Genomic DNA, 23330 nt, shown 5'->3' with positions numbered 1-23330 from the left:
CTCCAGAAAAGAAGTAGAACAAAATACACACAACCCCCTCCCCAGCCTTTCCACAGCAGTCAGAATAAAACGCAGGCTCCTTCTCACGGCCAAGGTACCGCAAGACTTAGGTCTGTGCCTGCTCCCCGACCTCCTCTCTGGTGTGTGCTGCACGTTCTGCCTGGAACACTCCTCCCAGCTCGCTGGGGGTGGCTCCTTTTCATTCCTGTTTGAGCTTCCAGGCCCCCTCCTCAGAAGCCTCCACGGACCACCACACCCACAGCGGCACCCCTTGCCTTCCTCATCCCTCAATTTCCTTTCCATTTTATTTTCTTCACAGCTCTAACCCCCTCTCATCTCAGAAATCCTTACATGTTTCCCTGACCACTGTCCTTTTTCTCCCCACTAGAAAGTAAGCTCTGTAAGGCCAGGAACTTCTGCTCAGTTTGCCCTCATATTCCTGGTCCCTAGAGAGTCTCTGGCTCTTAACTGGTAGCTAACCAACATATGTGGAACAAAGGAATTCATCCAGTCTATCACTGAAAACGTATTTATTGAGAACTGCCCAGGTATTTATTTTTAAATCAGTGAGTTCCATGCATTTGCACAATGGGCTCTCCCAGAAGCTTAGTTTGCAAGCCATTAATCCCACAAGGGAGTTAAAATTGCTTAGCTCTCTTGGTTTTGAACAGGAATCTGCCAGAGGACAATTACCCCAAACCGTTGTCCCTCTTAACCAACCACAAGCCAGGGTGAACTAGCCCATCAAAGTCTCCCTCCTTCATCATATCCAGCCACAGACGCAAGAACCAGACAACCTGGGTTTCTAGTCAAAGTGCTCAAGAACATTTTTTGGTAGAGACTTGGCTATTTTGGGACCAGATGAAGCCAAGGGTCTAAGTTAGCCAACTTTAATCCTCCTACGTGGAGGTTCTGCCAAAGGCTGAGAGAGAAACAAGAAAAAAAGCTAAACTATCTAGGAAATAAATATGCTTAGTTGTCTAAACACGGGGCCTCCTTAGAACCACAGCTTTCCCAGGGAACAGGGCAGGGCCGTCTGTCACCGATGATCTCAGCGGGGGTGAGGGAGCACGGTCACTGTGAGTCTTCCACTGGGATGTTTGATGGAAAGAAATACAAATGGCTGACAAACACACAAGATATGCAACCTCAATAATGTCGATTAAAAAATGTAAATTATTAATTATTCTCTCCCAGATTAGCAAACAGTAGGTGAGGATATTAGGAAACAGGCACTCTTGAACTGCTGGTGGAAGAGTAAATGGTACAACCCTGGGGAAGTGGGGGAAGAGGGTATGTGACCCTAGTCCCCAGAGCCACCAGGTAAAAGGAGGCATTAAACTGGTGACCAGGTGATGGGGTGGTTACAGTGAACAGAGCCTTCTGGGACCCAGGGACACTGGAGGAAGAGATGTTACAGATGCTGCTGGAGGTGTGACAAATGAGGCCTCTAAGATGCCGAGTTGGACTTAAGAACCAGAAGGAGCTAGAGACCTGTAAGAATTCCTAATGAGAACTTGATTGTTGGTGTAAATTCTTCCTGAATACTGACGGAAGCTCCAAGTATGAATGGGCTGTCCTGAAAGGACCCCACCCTGCGAGCTGGTGCTCCTGGGCAGCTAGGGGCGCTCTAGGTCCGTGGAACTCATGACACACGGCACCTGCTCCTGCGCTGTGTTGCCACTGCACTGCTAACCCACATTCCCTGGCCAAGTGAACTTCTGAATTTCATTTAATCTCACAGTGGGCAAAGATGGGTGTGCTTTTCTTTCCTATCTACAGATCACCTGAAAAGTTGCAGCAGGTACTTTGGCAACATCTACTATGATTTTAGATGTTTATATGCTGTGACCCAGAAACTCCAGCTCTAGGGTTTTCTTCTACGGTTACACACTCAAATGCCCAGCAGTCTGTAAGAGTGCACTGCAGCATTGTCTATAAGAGTGGAAGACTTAAAAACCACCTAAATGTCCACCAGTCGGAGAAGGGCTAAATATAAGCTATCACACAATGGAATCCAACTGTTAAACAGTGAGGTAGAGATGGTACACCTCTGATGAGTGAATTTTATGATACGAAATTATACCTCAATAAAGTTATTTAAAAACTGAGGTAACTCTATCTGTATTGATACGGAAAAATGCCACGTTAAATGGGGGAAAAAGCAAGTCACCAAAACAGTAATATGTTGTGTGAACTTATTTTTTAAAAATGATGTATGCATACAGAAATTTGTAGGCATACACAGAAAACTATTAACTATGGTTACTTCTCTAGAGAATGGAATTATAGGAAGCTTTCACTAAGTTATGCTATATATTTCCATGTTTTAGTTTACAAAGAGCACGTATTTTGTAGTAAGAAAAAAAAGTCTAAAAAAGATTTGGGGAAAAAAGCTTCTGCTGCTAAACACAAAATTAAAAAATAACAAAGTTACAATTTTGCACATTAGGTAATTAACAGCCTTCCTCAAACCTTATTTAGAAAATTTCCTTCTGAGAGAAAAGACTCCAGCAGGCAGAACTCACTAGAGATGTCACTTCAGCTCATTTAGCCCACGTCAACCAGGGCTAGGATCCTTGCTGTGCTATTTATTATCTCTGCTGGCCAAAATGTCCCACCGTGCTCTTGTCAGCCAGGCCAGGGACTCCCCTCACACTTCATGCGCACGGGCATAGCTAAAATAAAATGTTTATTGCATATGCTTGTATTTTGTAGATTCCCCCATTTTCCTACCTTTAAAAAATTAACCAAACACTAATCAATCTTAGCTGTGTTGACTAAGAGGCCTTTGTAGAAAGGGCTGCCTTCACTGCAACCCCATGGCTAGTCAAACAGAAGGAGGCACGGCCCTAGAGTCTGCATTTCTCAGAGGTAACATTTGCAGCCCCTGATGTAGCCCTACCACGGAAGATGATCCTCAACTCAGGCAGCAAAAGCTTGTCTTGCCACTGCACCCTGTGGTAGAGGAGGCACCCACTAGCCCCAGGCGCAGTGATGGGCTGCAAATCGCAGGATGCATTTTCATCCTTGTAACCGCAAGGCTCTGACGTGACCCCAGCTGCTTAGGGGGATCCCAACTCAGCAGAGAACAGAACATATAACAGGCATAGGGAGGGCTCATTTTCACACCTTGAACCTGGCGAGAAAGAATGGAGATCCAGCCATATATCCAACCACTAAGATGCAAGCCAAAGGAGTGAACACAGAACTGCCAACTCACTTAACCGGGTCACTCAACTCCAAGAATTTCACTAGGAGAAAACCCCTGACGTACTGCTTCATTCATAACGATGACTCCACCTGCCCTCCTTCTGTAGTATATGACCTCCTGCTGGTCATATACTTCAAGTGCCATTCCCTGGCAGAGGTAAAGGGGCCACCAGCCACCCACCTCCCTCATCCAGCAACCTTTATGAACATTTTGGGAAGCAGTGTGAGCAAGACTGGCCACGGACAGGTTCGCATCCAACAGGGTGCCGCACCTAAGTCCTCTTCGCTTCCTCTGCTACCCAGACTGAATACACATTACCTATTCAACTGAGTTCCTAGGAGTATTTCTGAGGAAGCCCAACCAGACAGGGCAGCGATTCTCAACCAGTGTGCCACAAGAATTTTTTTATAAATATTTTTTATTGATTTTTAAAGAGAGAGAAAGGGAGAAGAGGAGAGAAACATCGATGTGAGAGAGAAACATCAGCTGCCTCCTGCACACCCCCTACCAGGGATATCAAGCCCACAACCCAGGCATGTGCCCTGACGGAACTGAACCAGCAACCTCTCAGTGCACGTGATGACACCCAACCAACTGAGCCACACCGGCCAGGGCCAGAATTTTTAAAACATGCAATACCTGACTATTTAGTCAGGGTCACTGACCTCTTTTCCCTTAGCTGTCAAATTTAAAAAATGACAACAACCAACATAACAATAGCCATTTGGTGTGAATGAATCAAAATTATACCTTTTTTTGTTTGTTTTAGGTGTGTGTCCTTGGAAAACCAGTAGAGATGTTTCTGTCCAGTGCTTTCAGTGTACAAGTGCATTTAGGGAGGCTCTCAGGACAACCTGGCAGATGAATGCCTGTCATCCAAAGTGAGGGCTCCTGGACCAAGGAATAGAGGGGCTATACCTGGAGAGTAGGGTTTCTGGACCAGGGAAAAGAGGGTCTACACCTGGAGAGTAGGGTTCCTGGACCAGGGAACAGAGGGGCTGCAACTGGGAGTGTAGGGCTCCCAGACCAGAGAACAGAGAGGCTATTCCTGGAGAATAGGGTTCTTGGACCAGGGGACAGAGGGGCTACACCTGGGAGTGTAGGGCTCCCGGACCAGGGAACAGTGGGACTATACCTGGAGAGTAGGGTTCCTGGACCAGGGAACAGTAGTGGTATATAACCCAGTGGTCAAGTGCATGGGCTCTGGCATCAAACTGCCTGAATTTGAGCCCTGGCCTCTCATGACCACCATGCCACATTTTTCCAGTGCTGCGTGACTTCATCCTCTGAGATGTCTTATCCTGAAATGAGGGAGGTGATAACCTATCTTAATGGGTTATTATGAGAATTATACAAGGAACTTGCCAAAGTCCCACAGGCAGCAAGTAGTGGTCAGGACCAGAACCCAGGCCACTGCTGACCCTCATTCCCCATTAAACATGCTCTGGCATCGGAATAGACTGAGCTTGGCCTCTTGGTACAAAATGTAAAGCTTGTGAAACAAAAACCTCTATGTGCAATCCAGAAAGCATTATCAGAAGTCAAGAATAGCCTCCAAAAGAGAATTAGCTCAGAAAACTTAAATATATGTAGATAGGAAAACAATTCAAGAACTTTATTCTACACTGAAGCCAGCTAGTACTGTGTATAGCCACAATACATGCATGGCTCAAAATTTCAAGGCTGTGGTAACAAGTCAATTCAAGTCTTAAGGCAAGTCAAAACTGAGAATGTTTGGCCGTTGAAGTTCATCAGTACAGGGAAGAGGCCACCCTGGTGGAGCCTGTAAGAGGTCTCTGACTAGCCGTGCCTGTGGTTGCTCCTGCCACAGTCAGCCTCCCTCAGGACAACTCAGGCTCTTGGGCAACCCTGCTCCTGCCTCAGCCCAGGCCAAGCTGCTGGGAGCAGAGAAGAGGAAAGCCCTGTTTCCCAAGAGAGTGCAACATCCCTCCACTATCACTACATCCGTCCCCACCTCCCACCGGCACCTGCTCCAGGCTCTGTGCTCTTGGGCTGTCATGGCCAAGTGGCACAGTTAGGAAGGTTGGTGTGCCGTAGAATTTCAGTAATTAGTTTATGTGTGCCTTGAGATGAAAAAGGTTGAAAATTGCTGAGATAAGGTATCATCATCATCAGGAATATTGAGGGCTCCAGGCACTCAAGATAAGTCCACTCAATCAACCCAATTTTCAGATGAATGGCTTGTTACAAAGCTACAGAAAGAGGTCAAGGAAAAGCTGGGGTTCTGAGGACTAGTTCCTTAGTATTTCAGAAGGTCTCATTTGACCTTCTCAACAGGTAAGAGCCAATGTGGCACTAGCTTCAGAAAGAGCTGATGGGACTGCCAACTGCCTGTCAACTACGTGGCGGATGGCCAGTGTCTAGAATACCATGCATTTACCCAGCAGAAGACTTCCTGCACTGGGGCTTCACCTTCGAACTTTATTGATGGAAGTGAATTAATGAGCACCCTTAGCAAAACAATTAATAGAAGACCAGCTCTTCTCTTGATATCAGTTATAAAACATTTAAGACCTTTCCCCTAGCTTCTTGGCCCAGTGAAGTTGGCACCCAGCGTCTTTTCTTTTCAAACAATACAAGTTGTGTAACCAACCAGAATCTGAGCAGCAGCAGCAACAGAGTTCACTTCCTCAGTCCCAAAGCCTGGGAATCAGGTGGCAGGGCAGCAGAGGAAGCCTTAACTTTAAGTAATAACCTGACCCCAAGGAGACTTGGACCTTAAGTGAAGAAATCATCAGTCTCCTATGAGCTAAAATATCATGTGGTCCTCCCTGGCCAGCAATAGGAACCCCATCCAGAGTGGTCAGATGGGTAATTCAGGCACACTGGAGTTCCTCTCACAGTTATTTTAATATCCTCACTTAGAAACAACAGAGGGTCTGGGTGAGAGGGAAAAGGGTGACAAATGAGAATTGTGTACAGGAAGGAGACACTAAATAAACCATGACTCATACGGCCAGGAGCACCAGGCTGTCCTAGAAAAGGTGGTCTGAGTCAAATGAGGATTCTTGAACCCCAGTGCTCACTTTGTTCATCTATCTGCTGGGATCCCTCCAATTTTCCTTCCATGAAGGCACAAGGAAGACCACCATCATGTGGCATGGTGGTCATGAGAAGCTCTACCAAGTTTTTCTGCATCCCTTGTCCTATTACACGGAATACAGACTGATTGACCTCAGGGATGAGGTCTAGGCATATAGCTTGGTTGAAGACCAAGTCAAAAGGGAGGTCTGTCTCCATCTCTTTCCTTGAGGGCTACGGACCACAGCTACAGGTAGTGAGGGAAAGCACCTGAGCATCTTGGGTTTGGGAAAAGGGCTCGCTGGGTGATGTTTTGGGATTGTCTTACAACTGTGTCCTCGTTAGTTCCAGCCTTCCTAGAAGTCTAGAATGAACATAAATCAACCTCAGAGAATCAGCATTCCCTGGCTCTGCTATTTCTCATCTGAGACAGGCCTGCATATGCCAGCTTCTGATCAGAAAGGCCAGGCACACTCATAAGACCTGTCCTCAGACTCTCTGACCCAACTATAGTGCCAGGGACCATGCTTCCTTTGGGCTTAGTCATCAACCAAGCTATCTGCAGCATACTTAGCTAAGCATCTTACCACACCTGACGCTACGCAAGAAGAGCCAGAGGCTGCACCACTCGTGTGGGTGGACAAGTACAGAACCCAAAGAAAGCAGAGTTAAAGCACTCTGCCAGGAAATAACCAAACAATCTGACATGAGAATCAAGACAGTGGTGATTATGCCTAAGCACGTTCTAGGGGCAAGGGAATGGCAGGTGGCTGGGAGAGACCATGAGCTCAGGGTAGTGAACAAAGACTCTACACAAAGACTCGATGTAACAAAGCTCTATACTGTGTACAAGCTAGAACTTTAGCGCTTCCTCTCCCTTAACATTGAGACAGGAGCTCTTTGGGCTGTTGTATGTTTGAAAGAGGGGGAAAAGAAGACCCATTGACTCCCTCCTTACAAAAAAGGTATTGAGAAGACTGAAAATGGGTAAAAAGTAACCGTGCACAGAATAAGTGGGCTCCATTTCCATTACTAGCCCATTTGACTCCCACCCGTAACTCAAAGGCTCATTATACAACAAATTAGTCTGAAATTTTATCTTGTTCAACAATCCAGTGTGGACTATAGAAACTCTGATTTCCTACCAGTTAAATTACATCAGTGAGCAACCAGGAAGGTTTGCCATGGACAAGGCAATCATAGGATATGACAAACTGCCTCTCTGAGCCCCTAAGACTGAGGAAGCAGCCGACTGCCACCCTGGATGAGATGTCCACTGGCATCGCTGAGCCTTCAACAACTCAGGAGGAATAGTGGTGCTACAACCCACTCTGGGATTCTGGCAGCCCTGCTCACCAAGATGAAATCCAGTCAATAAGCCCTCACTTGTCTGCCCTCACTTGTATGTAGATTATACCTTCATAGACCTTCTATAGACACTCAGCATACAAGCCTGAAATCGCTAGTTATTGGTTCAAGTGATCTGTCTTCCTAAGCAGATTGCGGACTCTTGGAGAACAGAGATCAAGTCTCCTAACCTTTCCCATACTCATCTTCACTATATCAGTATTCTAATTCTGTAACAAATGAATCCACAATTTAGTGGCTTAAAACAATAAACATTTCTTATTGGCTTAGCTAGGTAGTTCTGGCTCACCGTCTCTAGTAAGGTTGCAAACTACAAACCACCTGAGGCCTTGACTGGGCTGGAGGACCCACTTCTGAGAAGGCTCACACACTTGGCTGTTGGTAGGAGTTCTCAGCTCCTTACCACACGAGTCTCTCCACAGCACGACCTGAGTGTCCTCAAGACAGGGCAGCTGGCTTTCCCCAGCACAAGTGATCCAAGAGGAAGCAAATAAGACAAAAGTTGCAGTCTTTTTATTAACTTAATTTCAGAAGTGACATACCATTACGTCTGCCATTCTTCCAGTCGCATGGACTAACCCTGATCCACCAGGGGAGAGGTGTGCTTCAATCTGCAAGGCTTCTGTTATTTTCTCAAACTCACTAATCTATTCTTCTGTAGAGCTTAATTTTCTGTTAAGTCCACCCAGTGAATTTTTCAGAGACTGTATTTTTAGTTACAGACATTCCACTTGGTTCACTTTCATGTATTCCACTGTGCTCCCCACTATGCTCCAGTTTTTCCTTAAAACCTTCAGTATACTTATTGTAACTGTTGTAAAGTCTTTTTCTGATGTTTCTATCATCTGTAACTTCCACGTCTATTTATACTGACTGACTTTTCTCCTGATTATAGGTCACAATTTCCTGCTTCTTCACATGTCCAGAAACTTTTTATTAGAGGCTACCCATTCTGATTGCTACATTAAGTATTTGAATTTTGTTGCCTTCCTTTAATGAGTATTGAAGTTTGTTTGTGTAAGCTCTTAAGTTTGTAGAGCAGCTTCATTGTTTCAAGGTTTTTCCCCCCTTTCTCTTTTAAATCAATTTTGAGGTGTACTATGTATCAAAAATGCACCCATATTAAATATACAGCTGAGTTCTGAGAAATGTGTACACTGATGTAACCCTCACTACAATCAAAATACAGTAATTTTATCACCCCAGAAAGTTCTCTCATGTCCCTCTGTAGTTGCCCCCCCCCCAACACCACAAGGCAACCACTAATTTGCTTTCTGTCACTAGAGATTAGATTTCCTGTTTCTAGAATTTCATATGTATACTATGTATTCTTTTTATCTGGATTCTTTTGCTCAGCATATTCAACCACACTGCTGTATCAGTAGTCCAATGCTTTTTGTTGCTGACATGTATTACACTGTACAGATATACTGTCATTTGTTTATCCATTCATGTGTTGATGGACATTTGGATTGTTTCCAGTTTGGGGAAATTATGAATAAAGTTCCTATTTATGTACGAGTCCTTTTGTGGCCATGTTTTCTTTTCTCTTAAATATCTAGAGGTGAAGTTCTGGGGTGTATGGTAGGTATACCTATCTTTATAAGAAAATTTCATTTTTTTAAAGTGGTCATACCATTTTTACATTTCTGCTAGGAACGTATGAGTTCCAAAGTTCACATTCTCTTCAACTCTTGGTGTTGTCAATCTTTTTCATTTTAGCCATTCTTGTAGGCATACAGTAGTATCTAATCATTGTTTAATTTGCATTTCTCTGATGACTAATGATACTGAACATCTTTTCATGTGCTTATAGACATGTAGAGAATGTCTATGCAGATCCCCTGCCTATGCTTAAATTGCATTGTCTTTTTACTGAGATGTAAGAATTCTTTACATATTCTTGATGCAAGTGCTTTGTCAGATATTCATATTTCAAGTATTTTCCCCCAGTCTGTGGCTTTACAGCATGTTTTGAAAGCCAGAATGCCTGCTTTAGATGAAGTGTAATTTATCTTTTAAAAAAATGGTTCAAGCTTTTGTGTCCTAGGAAGTCTTTGCCCATTCCAAGGTCACAAAGCTTTTCTCCTATATTTTCTTCTAGAAGTGTTACAGTTTTCACTTCTACATCTAGATCTCTGATCTATTTCTACTCAATTTTTGTGTATTGTATCAAGACTTGTTTTTAAGCTATGTTCCCTTCCCTCTGGGGCTAGATAAGGCATGATTCTTTTGAGGTGTCTACTGAACACCTCAGTGTTCAACACAGTCTCTACTCTAACTGGAAAGAAAAACTCCCAGTCCTAGAAACAGTTCAGCTTACAGCCTCCCAGCAGCTGTTCTTTGCTTTGCCTCATAAATTTTACCCTATGCACACACAGATTAATGTTTAGAAAAAGACTTGAGGAGACCCTTAAAAGCAAATGTCTACAGTATTTCTTCTATGTAGCTCTTTTTTCTCCATATTGGCGCTGAAAATTCCAACTGCTTTGTCTTCTCAACTCAGCAAGGCTGCTGGGCTCTGCTTGGCTTCCTCCTCACTGCTCTGAGACCTGGCAACTGCCTCCAGCAGGAAGATGAGGGGAAGACTAGAGGGCTCACTTCATTATTTTGTTCCCTCAGAAATCACTGCCATGGTTGCCTGTTGTCCAATCTCTGCAAACACTTGTTTTGTATATTTTGGGTTGTTTTCTGATTGCTTACAGAAGAAGGACAAGTTCCATATGGGTGACTCCTTTATTGACAAAAGCCTCTTCATCCACTTTTGAACAGGCTCAAATGTTGAATTTATCTACCTGTAGAGGAAAGGGCCCTCTGACTTCAATGACAAGCCCTATTTGATTTCAGCGTCATAATGAAAAGTCTTTCGCTTTTTCCTTTCTGGTCCACCTTATCATGCCTAGAAAGACGACTGCAACGATGCTCCCAGTGAAAAGCCAAGCAGATGAGGAACAATGGGAAAGAACCAAATGGTGTTGAAGATCTTCACATTCAGGAGACAGAAAGCCTGGCAGACAGAGAAGCAGTGTCCTTGTGTCACAACTACACGAGAACACTGCACACAGCATGCAGGCAGAGCAGCGGGAGCCCCAGCATCAGGTGAGACCCAGCAGGTCTGATCCCGGTATTCCACGCAGTGGCTGCCACACCTTAGACAAGTCACTTAACCAACCAGTGCCTCAGTTTCCCCTGGTATAAAATAGGATAATATGAGTATGCACCTCATGTGGCTAATGTGAGAAACACAAGTCAACAAACGTAAAGCACTTACAGGGCCTGGCACATAACGAGCACTCTACAAATATGACTCCGTACGGTCACCAGATCAAACACTGGCCAAAACACCTTCAGCCAAAGCACCTTCAGAGCCTGCAGCTCTGACCTCCCAACTGGGGAAGGATTACAAGGAAGATCGAAAGTAAACCCTCCATTTACATAGTCTCAAAATATCTCCCCACAAATTACTTATTAATTACAAGGGAGAATTGTAACTACACAGTGGAAAGACATGGAGGAACCACCTTCCCCAAGTCATCAGAGAACCTCAGCAATACTGGGACAATTCAAGACCAGGGGCCTCTGGTTTTGACACACTGAGGTCACAGCATCGCTTATGCAACACCCCTGCCCAAAACTCACAACCTGAATGTAATCACAAGAAAACATCCAACAAACTCAATCTGAGATGTTCTACAAAATCTCTGATCTGGACTCTGCAAAAGTATCAAGGCTAAGAAATACAAAGAAAGTCCGAGAAATTGTTCCAGACTAAAGGAGACTAAAGGGCTGTGGCAAATGAATGCAAAGCATCACTCTAGACCAGGATAACAGAGCTGTGAAGACAGTATTTGGGTGATTGAAGAAGTCTGAATATAGACTGTGGATTGATAACATTAACACTAACTATCCCGAGTTTCGATAGCTGTACTGTGGTTATAAAAGAGAACACCGGTGCCCTTAGAAAATGCATGCTGAACTATTTAGTGATTAGAAAAGAAAGATCTCAGTCTACTCCCATCTCCTAGGTCTCATTGCTCTCTTTATGACCACCCTCCCGGCAGAGAGCAAACTGCCACTTTGGGCTTGAGCACTTGGCCAGAGGAAGAGGCCATGCCAGCACCAGCCTGGCAGACGCGCAGACCAGGCCCAATGAGACACAGAGACACACAGAGGCCTAACTTGTACAGTACAGACTGTACATCCTATAGACTTCAAAGGAGAACAGTATTAGGTCAGTAAGGAAAGTTTCTTGGAAGAGGGCAGGATGTGGCTAGGTGAGACGGAAAGTGAAAAGTATTAGGGGAAAGAGGGATGTGGGTAGGGGAGGGGGCAGGATCAGGTGTGGCGGGTGCAGGGACTGGGAGAAGAGGAGCTCTGTGGCATCTTGCTGCAGCACAGTGTCTGATAGCATGGACGTCCATAGCCCAGAAAGGGAGCATGGGGCAGGTCCAGAAGTCTGGCTGTCGGGCAAGATGCCTGAGTGCCACCTCAGTCCCAGGCGAAGGGCTCACCACATAACACTACTGGCAGCTACAGCAGTGGGAGCGAGGGCTGGGCAGCTCACTGGTATGAATCAGTGGTTTTCACATGCTATGAATACCTTCAGACAGCACTGTCCCCACCCATCCCTCCTTGCCCTCATATCACTGCAAACCAAGGCTCTTGATGGAAAAAACACATTAAGTCTCCCTGCATTGTGGCTGCAGGACCCTAACACCCATCCCTTGGGCCAAGGGTGGGGCCAGCAGTGGAAGCGGCAGACCTGCAGTCTTCAGGTCTGCTGCCTCAGAAACCCCAGCAGCAACCTGGGCCAGTGAGAAGCAGCCGCATCTGTAAAGCACCACGTTCACGTGAGCTCAGAGGAACTCCCCTGCATACGCCACTCCTTTCCATGTGTAGAGTGGCACACCAGGTGCAGGCGGCCTCGCTTGCTGGACAACCTGCAAATATTTAAGCCCCAAACACTATTCAAATAGAAAGCCTGCTCCAAAGCTCCAATGCTGCCTTGGCCAAGACGTTCATTCACATTGCACAAGGGTCTGGGAAAGAGATGCGGTGTGCGCCACGGCTATCCACCCTGTTCCTGCAGGACAGCCTCTTGAGCTTATGTCATTTCACCCAGGAACTGTCACCACCTCATCAACCCTGTTCATGCCATTAATGAAAATGTCTTCTAAGAAAGAGGGAAGGCCCATGAAGAACTGTGATGAGCTTAAGAGGTCAGAACAGCCCACAAAAAGCTGGGGGGGAGGGGTAAGAGGGGGCATTTTGAGAAAGCTGAACAAATGAAAAACGAAGTGTTGGCCTTTGCATGTGTCCCAACCTGCTGTGCATGCAATTTTGTCCATGAAAGAAAAAAATAAAGAAAAAGCATGAAAGCTTTGGCACCTGGCAATGGTTGGTGACAGGAAATGCCACAAATACTTGACATCAAGTTTTCAAAGCAATTTTAGAGCCAAGAGAAATACTGGTTGAGTGCCCCAGCCAGCTGGGTGACCCTCCTTCCTCCATCATCCCTTTGCTGCATGCCACCTCCGCCCCCCATGAAACCTGGCCCTGGGTAAGGCCAAGCCTCACCAGCTCCTATCTCCACTCCTGAAGAGATGCTCGAGTGGAACCTGACTGTGGCACAGAATACCTTTTAGAATGAAGAGGACACTCTAAAAATGAGACAGGGGAAGACATATCTGATGACCAGACAAGATTGGGTTAACTCAAGTGAGAAGCCATTGGCATGAAGGCGAATCCAGTGGTTGATAATCCTGCTGAGCAGGTACAGGAGTTCTAGGACATGCTGATAACTGGAATTCTCATAAGAGACATTTTTCAGCAAAACCCAACGCTCACAGAGTGGGCTAAAGGGTACCAAGAGTCGCCCGCCCTGGCATTAGTCTTAGCTATCTGGACTCAAGGCTGGACTAGAAAGCCAGGGGTGGAAGCAGCTCTGCTTCTCTACGTCTGTGTGGAAGGTGGCGAACAGTCAATAATAGCTAGTTCGCAATAAGGAGCTGTTTTGCTTGTTAGCTAAAAGCAAAGTTTCCAGAGCCAGACAGCTCGTCTCAACCTCTTACTGGCTGAGTGACCTTGGGTATGTTACTTAACCTCCCTGTGGCTCAATTTCCTTACCATAAAACGAAGCTAGTATGAGCACCTACCTCTCAAACAGGCTAACACACAATGCCTGGCACCGAACAAGGGCAGCAGGTCTGCCTGCATCATCACATCATCTACCTCAGGAGGTACTGGCAACAGGACAGGGCTGGGAGAGGGTCACTGGGTCCCCATTTCTTCTCTGACAGCCCAAAGGATACAAACAGTAGAGGTTCCTCAGGGGGACTCCATGAGATCTAAAAAGATATGCTAAAACTGCTTTAAAAGAAAGATTCTCAAAGAAATAACTCAAATGGAGCCTGAGGTAAATGCAGAGCCTGACTTGCCACCCGACAATTTAACTCAGATCCTTTTTAAGTGCGAGCTTTAGAAAAGAGGCCTGAAACTGCATAAGGACGGCTCCCTGGAACCCCTTCCAAATCACTGTCTCTTTTCCTGGAAGCCTCTACCCACAGGCTCTCCAGCCCCCAGAACCACTCTCCAGCCCCCAGAACTGAGAGCCATGCCCCTGATTTCCTACGTGGCCCTTTGCTCTCTCCACTCCCTCGGTGTTCAGAGCCCCTCACATCTTCCTCATCTCCATTGTTGTGCTCAAGCAGGGCTTTCTCGGGGATCCTTCCCTGAGTCCCCTGGCAGAATCCTTCATCCCTCCTCTCAAGTCTATTCAAACTTTTTTTTTAAATTTTTTAAAAACTGATTTCAGAGAGGAAGGGAGAGGGAAAGAGAGAAACCTCAATGATGAGTCATCGATCAGTTGCCTCCTGCACGCCCCCTACTGAGGATCAAGCCTGCAGCCCAGACGTGTGCCCTGACCAGGAATCGAACCGTGATCTCCTGTTTCATAGGTCGATGTTCAACCACTGCACCATGCCAGCCGGGCCAAACTTCTCCAACCTCTTCACCCTGTCAGCACACCCACCTGCAGCCCAATCCAGCTGCGAGTCCCTCAAGCACAGGGGACTGGGCCTCAGCTCTTCTTTGTCAGGGTGGCGCCCAGCACCACACTCAGCACTCAGGACCTTAACCAACCCTGACAGTCCACTGTTCTCACCCTGCAGGGGCAACACAACCGCTTTCTAATCTGTTCTGCTACAGCTCATGCGAGCCTGCTGACTAATCCACAAACTAAACAAAGGTAGTTCTCAACAGGGATGACTGTGTCCTCTGGGGACACTTGGCAATGTCTGGAGATATTATGGGTTGTCGCAACAGGGGTTGAGGGGTGGGGAGCTACCAGCATCCAGTGCGTAGAGGCCAGAGTTGCTGCTAAACAGCCTACAATGCACAGAACCACCCCCACAACAAGGAATTACCTGGCCCAAAATGTCAACAGCTGGAAATGCCAAGTTGAAAAACCCTGGGTTGGATGGATAACTTCCCAGTAGTGGAGTAATCTAAAAGAGGATCAGGATCACTTTTAGCATACATGAAGAACAGGATAGCTCTTAAGGGTTATTCCTAACTCAAAATTATTAACTACTCTCCTTATAGTCACACAGAAGCAGAGAAACATTCTGTGAAAACAGCAGGTAACCTGAAACCACCCAGGGCCCTGGAAACCCCTCCTCACCAGTTACTGAATGGACTCAGGTACTCGCTCCTCCCCCCGCTGCTCCCCGGGGCCCTGTCTCTTACACACTGGACCTCATCCCCAGGGTAGGATTGCCAGTCCTGCAGTCAAGGGAAACATTCACAAAGGGCCAGGCGGGAAAAGCAAACCTCAGATGTGACTCATACATATACTAAATGATTGCTCTTTTCAAATTTTATTTTTAATGCTATCAGTGCCTATAAAACAGTCTGAAGCATCAGATAATACTTGGGATATTAAAAAGAAAAAAAAAAGAATTATTAAGGAAGAAAATAGAAATTATTCAAACAGAAAGGAATGAGCCAGGGCTAGAGAGTAATCAGAAAGTGCCCCTGTGTGGGAAGGGATGAAAGGCAGGCAGAGTAGGGGACCCGGCTCACTCCACTCTGCACCTACTAACCAGGACTTCGTACTGGACGCTTCACCTGCTCACTGTCCTTGTTCGTAAAATAAAAATAACCCCTCTCCAGGATCCTGTGAAGTACATCAAGTGCTGAGCACAAGAGCCCACACACTGGGGACTCAGCAACCAGTGGACCTGGGGCTGATAACACCAGGGACTCGGATGCAGGTTCATCACCTAGAAGTGGGCTGCCCCATCCACCCACTGCCCTCTCAAGGCCCAAGGGAGACTCTGTAGGTGAAAACACAAGAAAGGGTTGGGTGAAGAAAGGAGATCATTGCATATACTACAGCCACCTGCTTTGGGTACATGCTAATTTGGAATTCACAGTCACTGTGCTGGTTGCCATAAAGTTTTTACGACTATTCAGTCTATGAAACGAGGGCTAAAGGGAAAGGTGTTATGCAAACAAGATGAAACGGGAAATGTTTAACCTAATTCAGGAAACAAGTTACTCAAGCACTTGTGAAATGTTCTCCAACAGAACTCCTGAATGCAAATATTGTAATAATGCAGATGATGACATCAGCCCCCAACCTCTGCCCCTTACAGAGGGCCTGACCCGTGCCTGACACTGATCCAGCTTCCTTACACACATTCCTTCCAATCTCCACATTCCCGGAAAAAGTATTATCCACCTCTGGCTGGGGAGGGAGCTGAAGCTTCAAGAAATCTGTAGGTTGCCCAAGGGCACTTCAGGGCAGAGGCAGAAATGAAGTTGGGTCAGACAGGTTCCAGAGCCAGGGATCCTGCTATTTTTAACCACCTGTAAAACTTTGTCAACACGACTTCACCTTCATGTAAATATTATACTAATTGCAAAAGATTTAAAACAGATTATTAAAGCAGTAGAGATTTGATAGGTCCCTAAAGGGCAACACTTAACAAACAGGGTATTTAAAAGGCTAAAAAATGCATTTCATTAAATTATTCTACAATTCAGATTGTCAACTCTCTCTTGCCCTGATTTTATTCCAAATTAAGGAAATTTTATTATAAATAAAGGAGTAGATCACCACTATGAATAAATGTTACCAGATAAGTCAGCATTTAGAAAACCTGAAAGTTTCTACAAATTAAGACTCCTAACCAGCCGCCATGCTAACGCTGGTCACACTCCTTTCTCCCATGGGCATGATACCAGCTTGGGACAGGAAACAGGGACGTTCTTCCTTTGCCTTGGCTGGCACTCTGGAAGGAAGAAAGGATACTGACATTGATTGTGTAGGGTGTCAGGCCCAGAGGTAGATGCCTTGACTCATGAGCTCCAATTCAGCTATCACTAGGTTTCATTATTTTACCAGGAGGTGGTCACTGAGTGAAAATTTACAGGGGGGGTGGGGGCAGGATATTCACATGACCCCAAAGTATCACCACCATAGAGATCATTTATTATTCGCAAAGGGGAAAACGTATCTTTTCAAGGGAGAGATTGAGAGACATCCCTGCTCAGCCCAGCAATAGACCTTATTATCACTAATAGTGGGACTGCCTGGTGTGACGGGCCTCCAGGTGGGATGCCATACGAAGTGCACAGCACCGCCTATGGAGTGTTCCTGCTATAAGGAAAGTTATCTGAATCGCATAGCTCCTCTAGACCAAACTCAGGAAACAGCTCAACCACCACCACAAGGAAATGCCAGACAGCTCTAGAACGAGACACTGTACATGACAACTGGCCAGGACCCTTCAGAAAGGCAATGCCATTGAAAAAAGAAGCGTGTGTGTGTAGATTCTTCTAGAGTAAAAGTGACTTAAAAAGCAATGTGATCATGGTTCTTGAAAATCCCAGCTAGGAGAGACTTGTGACATTTGGGGAAGTATGAATATGGTTGGGACGTTAGATGATATTGTGAAGTTATTTATTTTCTTTGGTGTGATCATAAAACTGTGGTTATGTAGAAGACTGTCCTTATTCTTGGGAGATTCAACCGAAGTTCTTAGGAGTAAAGTGTGATGCTGGCTGCAACTTACCTTTGAATAGCATGGCCAAAAAAAAAAAAAGAGATAAAGTAAATGTGGCAGAATGTGAACAATTTCTGGATCTAGGTGGAGGGCAGACAGTTATTTACTCTATTACTGTCTATCTTTTCCATACATTTGACATTTTTAAAAATAAAACCTGGAATAGGGTGGGAGGGGGTAATCCCAGGAATGGCTGTCCCAACCTGAGTGTGTCTGCACAGAACACACAAGGAGGCCAGTTCACCACGGGAGACAACACCAGGGACTACTTGAGATTAAGGTTTCAAAGGTGGGTACACTCATCTGCGATGTTACTTTGAGCCTCAGGAAAAAAGCTACCATTTCTCAACGCCAGCAGTGTTTTTGTGAAACACTGACACCTTCTCCCAGCTGGCTTGTCCCCATGTCTGTAACATGAAAATAGGCAGGGTGATCTACTCAAGCTCTCAAAATGCTTGTTCTGTAAGAAACCAATTCTGTCTACACTTCAGCCCAGAACTCTGTGCACAGTGGCTGAGGATTGGGTTTGCTTTACGTTCACACATCCTGAGAGCAAACACTCCCAAATGCCAACACACACCCTAGCCAGTACTGACTTCTGGCTGACAGCAGGCCCGCTGCCCTGTACTGGAGCAATCTGCTGAGTTCCAGGACTGCTCAGCTCCACTCTGCTGTGACTCCATCAAGTCACAGACCATAGACAAAGCCACCAAAACAAGAGGAACTGCTCAGCAGGCAGATCATAACAAAGACCCCTCGTTTAAAGCACTTCTTTCTACTCGGACACCTGGTGCCTTTCATTGACATCCCAGAAAACCCAGAGTGGGGAGTCCCTGTATAAGCTTGCCTCTGAGTCTGTTCAGCCTTCCTAGCTGGAGCCCCTGGAAGGCTCAACAACTTAACAAGGTGATGCTGACACTGGGACATGGCCGGGGGCAGAGGCCTGTAACAATCTGTTTGTTTAGGGGGCTTGAAGCATCAGCTACCTATATCACCTGGCACAGACTCTCAACTGCCTGGACTGAGACTGTCTGGAAAATCCCACACGGTAAGCCAAGCGCCAGGATGAGAAATCCTTTTGAGAATCAAAATCCTCCCCCGAGACATAAATATATATGAAAAGTCTTCCTCTAGGACAAAATCCTCCAGGATAAAAAAACACAAGAAACTTGTAAATAGAGAAAAAAGTGATTTTCTGGGTAGGAAAAAAAACATAAAGACAATGATCTGGGGAGTCACTGAAATCGGGTACGCAGAGTGATGAGAAGTACCCCACAGCCTATCTGGCAGAGAAGTGGGCCCTAGTATAGAACAGAGCTGGTCCAACAGGAACAAGGAACAGCACCTGCTCTTGGAACTAGGGGGAGTGTCAGGGATGAGAGGCACTGGGCTCACAGCCTGGGGGAGGAAGGCACCGGAAGGGAAAAAACAGACTAGCAGAGACAGGGACTGTTCGCTCAAACTGCTCAGAGAAGATTGATATTTAAAATAGGCTTGACGATTAATGCTGGAACTGATGAAGGATGGAATGGCCTCATCTTAACAAACAAGACCTCCCTCAGGGCCTGCAGGGTGGACACTCTTGTCATAGGAGCCTGACAGCTGTGCCAGACGGAGGAAACGACGCTGTGACCAGAAGACTAAAAGCCAGACAGCTCACAAGTGTACTTCCGAGCCCCTCCCCCCCCTTCTCCCCAGCAGTCATTCCAAACGTAAAGCAGCCCCTTGGAGTTCCTCCTCTCCCCAGCAGTGCGAGATGGAAGAGCCCCCACAGGTGTATTTCAACAGAACCAAGTTTAAGAGGTAAGAAAGGAACTTCCCTGACTTGATCCCAGTCGGTAGAATCCTCCTGGGCCTGCTGTCTGCTTCTAGGTAGGGGCCTAAGGCTCTGGCTCTCATCTCCATTTCTTTTTTTTTTTTTTTTTTAAATATATCTTTATTGATTTCAGAGAGAGGAAAGGAGAGGGAGAGAGAGAGACAGAAACATCAATGATGGGAGAGTCATTGATCGAGCCCGCAACCCGGGCATGTGCCCTGACTGGGAATCAAACCCCCATCACCTGGATCCCAGGTCGACGCCCAACCACTGAGCCACGCCCTGCCGGGATCTCATCTCCATTTCTGTGTCCAGGGCAAACACAGCTCTAGTCCTTCCAGCACTTCCCCCATCACTTCTCCTCCTCACTGCCCCAGGACCACAAGCTCCCTCTACGCGTAGCCTTACACTAAGCAAGAGAACACCTTCTAGTCCCGTCTTTACACACACAAAGTACCAACCACAGTGGTATCTGCACATGCACTCACACTGAAGATTAAGAAGCGAGTGTGTCCCTGAATACTCGCAGGGCCAGTGCCACTACTCTGCACACATACAACCCGGCACGCTTCTCAGCTGCGAGGAACTCTGCCCTGTCATAGTCACATTTCCCTCTCTGAATCACAAATATCATACCCTAGGGAGTAAGTCAGGCCTTCAGCTTCAATCAACTCCACGAAAATAACCAGAGCTAAGCTAAGAAATCCTAGGTTAGAGAACAAAATAATAACTAAGCCTGCAGTTCCTTTGGAGAGAAAGGCGAGCTGGAGGACAGCGAAGTGGGAGGGGCGTGAGGACCCACACATGATCTCCAGAAAACACACACAGTTCAAGCACCCAAGTCAGCAGCTGATTTTGGCTCCACCATCACAAATTACTACTGTGGGAACAAGCGGGTATTTGTTCAGCAAGGAAAACAGCAAAGCAAGTAGAGACTACAAAGAAAAGAAAGAGTGGCAAACACATACACTTGGGCACTTGCTGCAAGATTTATCAAGGCCAGGCAACCGAAGAAAGTGATGTCCAAGATCAGCCTCCTCAGGGATACCTAAAGCCTGGGAGAATTCACCCAAATAAGCCCCACGTTATAAACAAGAAAAGCCGCTACTGCAGCCACTGGACCCTATGAGACATAGGCACACGGCTGCAGGATCCTTCCCAGGTGTACTTTCTGCAGGAACTTCCCACTCTGAGCACAGTGGGGAAGTTTTGAGAACAAGTCATTTTGGAATTAGTGCCTCTATCCAGATAGTTATAACTCTTCCTTCCCACAAAATGCAATCACAGGGGCACTCCCAGGCCTACAAGCCAAGTGAAGCTGCTTCTTACTTTAATAAAGGGAAGGATGTGCACTAAGAAAACACACAACCCCCACCCGACAGCACACAGGACAGCAGGGTGGAACTTCCAGTCTTCCAGAAGGGCCACCTGGGGCTTTTTTCCCCACCATGAAACTCTCAGGGATGGGCCCCTGGTGACTTAGTACAGGGATTCGGAGACCTCCCAGACCCTCTGTGTCTCTTTCTCCAATAAGCCACGAGGTTGCTCAATTCTCATGAAAAGAAATTTTAAATGTAAATAATAAGTGTGGGCTGGGAAAGGCAACAGCCAGGAGAGGTTTGAGACTTAATTAGGAAAGTTTGGGACAAAGATGGAACAGGTGGGGCCTGTTTGGGGAAGAAAGGAGGAAATGTGCAGAAGGGAGTCTGGGTGGGTCCTGCTCCGACCAAAACAGAAAATAAAACTGAGAAACAAGTTCCAGGGTGGGAGGAGATGCAGGAGAGGAGGTGGTACAGGGCATGCAATGCACGGCTAAGGAGTCAGGTACTGCTGGGCAGCGGGATGTAAATGCGAAGGGGAGACGGCAAATCTTCTGAGTGTAGGTGCAGAAAAAGGCTCAGTATCAAACTGCGGCTGCAGGGATGCGGGTTCCAAGTGCGGAGGGGCGGCCAAGAGGAGCCTCCTAGGCAGGGTCAAGGCGCCGGGCTGAAAGTGGTTAATTCGCGATGACGAGGTGGGAGGGGAGCGAATTTCAGGCGGGTATCTCAGGAGAGGTGTGTACGGGTTGTAGTGACGGGGGTGGCCCGCGGCTACAGGCTGCACCCATAAAGCTAGGGGCCTGGGACCCCGGGTAGGGGACCGGAGCTCCCCCTGGTCTGGAAAGCCCAGGCTGGGCTGGCGGGACCAAGGCACCTCCGCCAACGGGCCGGGGTCCCCGGGCCTGAGCTCTCCAAGCAGGAGGGTCCCCAGGGAGGGGCCTGGGCCCGCGACTCGCAGGGCAGGGCCTCAGGAGGGGCGGGGGTCCCCGACTCACGCATTAACGTGCTGAAGGCCACGACGCCCAGCAACCCCTGCAGGAAGATGCCGAAACTGTGCATGAGCGCGCCGCTCTCGCAGCGGCCCTCCCCGGACGCGACGGTGGCGGGCGGTGCGCCCGGCACTCCGCGGCTCGCGTTCCCCGCAGGGCCCTGCATGACGGAGCTGGCGGAAGAGCGCGGGGCGCCGCGGGCCGCGAGCCCCGAGGCGGGAGCCCGGAGTCCGAGCCGGGAGCCGGTACCTCCGCCCCGCGGCCGACTCAGCGCCGCGCGTAACCCGACGTCTGAGATTGCAGCGCCTGATTGGCCCGGGCCGGCGTGGGGGCGGGCCTCGGCCGCGGCGTCTCCCCCCGCGAGGGGCGGGGCTTCGGCCAGGGCGAGGGGGCGGGGCCGTGAGACTGGCTCGCAGGTGGGACAGGCCAGGTGAGCCCCGGGAGCAAACGCGGCAGCGGAGAGCGGGCTGTGGGATCGCCTGCTCTAGGGCAGTAGGGCACGAGCAGGGACGGTCTGTGACTAAATTTTTCCCCCTCCAAGACAAATCCCTCATATCCTGCAGAATTTATTAAAAATTTTCCTGGGTTCCCTCCTCAGATTCCAATTCAGTAGTTCTGAGACAGGGTCAAATAACCTGCGTTTTCAGAAAGCATCCTGGATTATTCTGAAACTGGTTGTTGAGAAAACAATCCAAAACTCAGCAGAGAGGCATATGCCTACCAATCCAGACATTTGGCGCCCTTCTACTTTCCCTGTTAGTACCGGTGTCCTGACCAAAGGCTTATCTTAGGTATCTTAGAGTCAGCAGTGAGGCCCTAGTTGACTTTTTTTTTCTTTGCTAAATGTAACTTAAATGGTCATTTCAATCCAATCGCCTTCACTTAGAAATATAAAATACTTATACTGAAAATATGTGGCTATATCCCAATTCTGTTTATTTTTAACGATTCATAAAAGAAAGTGAACTTGGTATTTGCCACCTCCCTCCACACATACACATTTCCTCTCCCCTAACCCTTTCTGATTCCTTGGGACCTGCTCTCTACCTCTTCCAGGGCCTCTGGTCCACATTCCCTCACCTACCCTCCCAGCCCCCATGGCTTCTCTCCAGACACCTCTTGCTGGTGCTATAGAGCCCCTGACCTTCCTACTGCGTCCAGTTAATGCCAGTGTATACATGGTGCTATTCCAGTGGACACTAGGCTCCATCTGTGGGACAATAAATATCCTATCTAGGGAGATTTTCCCTAAAAGATAGCCACCAAGAAATTCCAATTACACAAGTTAAATGCTATACAAAAGCTTTCCTGGTTAACTGCAATATTAACCTCATTATCCAGAGAACAAAAATGGTATCATTTCTCTAGAGCCAATTCTCCAGTCCTCTCTTACAATGCACTTTCGCACCTCTGTGCCTTTACGTGGAATTCTCGCTGCATGGAATACTGTCCCTTTTCCCTGCTCCCTCAGCTGGTACTTATGCTTCACGGCCTGCTTGACCGCCCTCTCCC

The 23330-nt window shown here is 47.2% G+C and overlaps 1 protein-coding gene across 1 annotated transcript in view; it reads right to left on the bottom strand.

The window, feature by feature from the left end:
• Positions 1 to 22081, bottom strand: part of LOC308567708 (store-operated calcium entry regulator STIMATE) — a 51502-nt gene extending 29421 nt beyond the window's left edge. The window contains exon 1 of the mRNA XM_081159540.1: positions 21825 to 22081. Within this exon, the coding sequence (XP_081015666.1) occupies positions 21825 to 21984 (160 nt within the window). The 5' untranslated portion in view covers positions 21985 to 22081. The remainder of the gene's footprint in view (positions 1 to 21824) is intronic.
• Positions 22082 to 23330: the final 1249 nt, after the last annotated feature.

The sequence above is a fragment of the Miniopterus schreibersii genome (genome assembly GCF_964146895.1).
Source record: "Miniopterus schreibersii genome assembly, chromosome: 15".
Classification (NCBI taxonomy): domain Eukaryota; kingdom Metazoa; phylum Chordata; class Mammalia; order Chiroptera; family Miniopteridae; genus Miniopterus; species Miniopterus schreibersii.
This window is presented reverse-complemented; position numbering and strand designations above follow the sequence as displayed.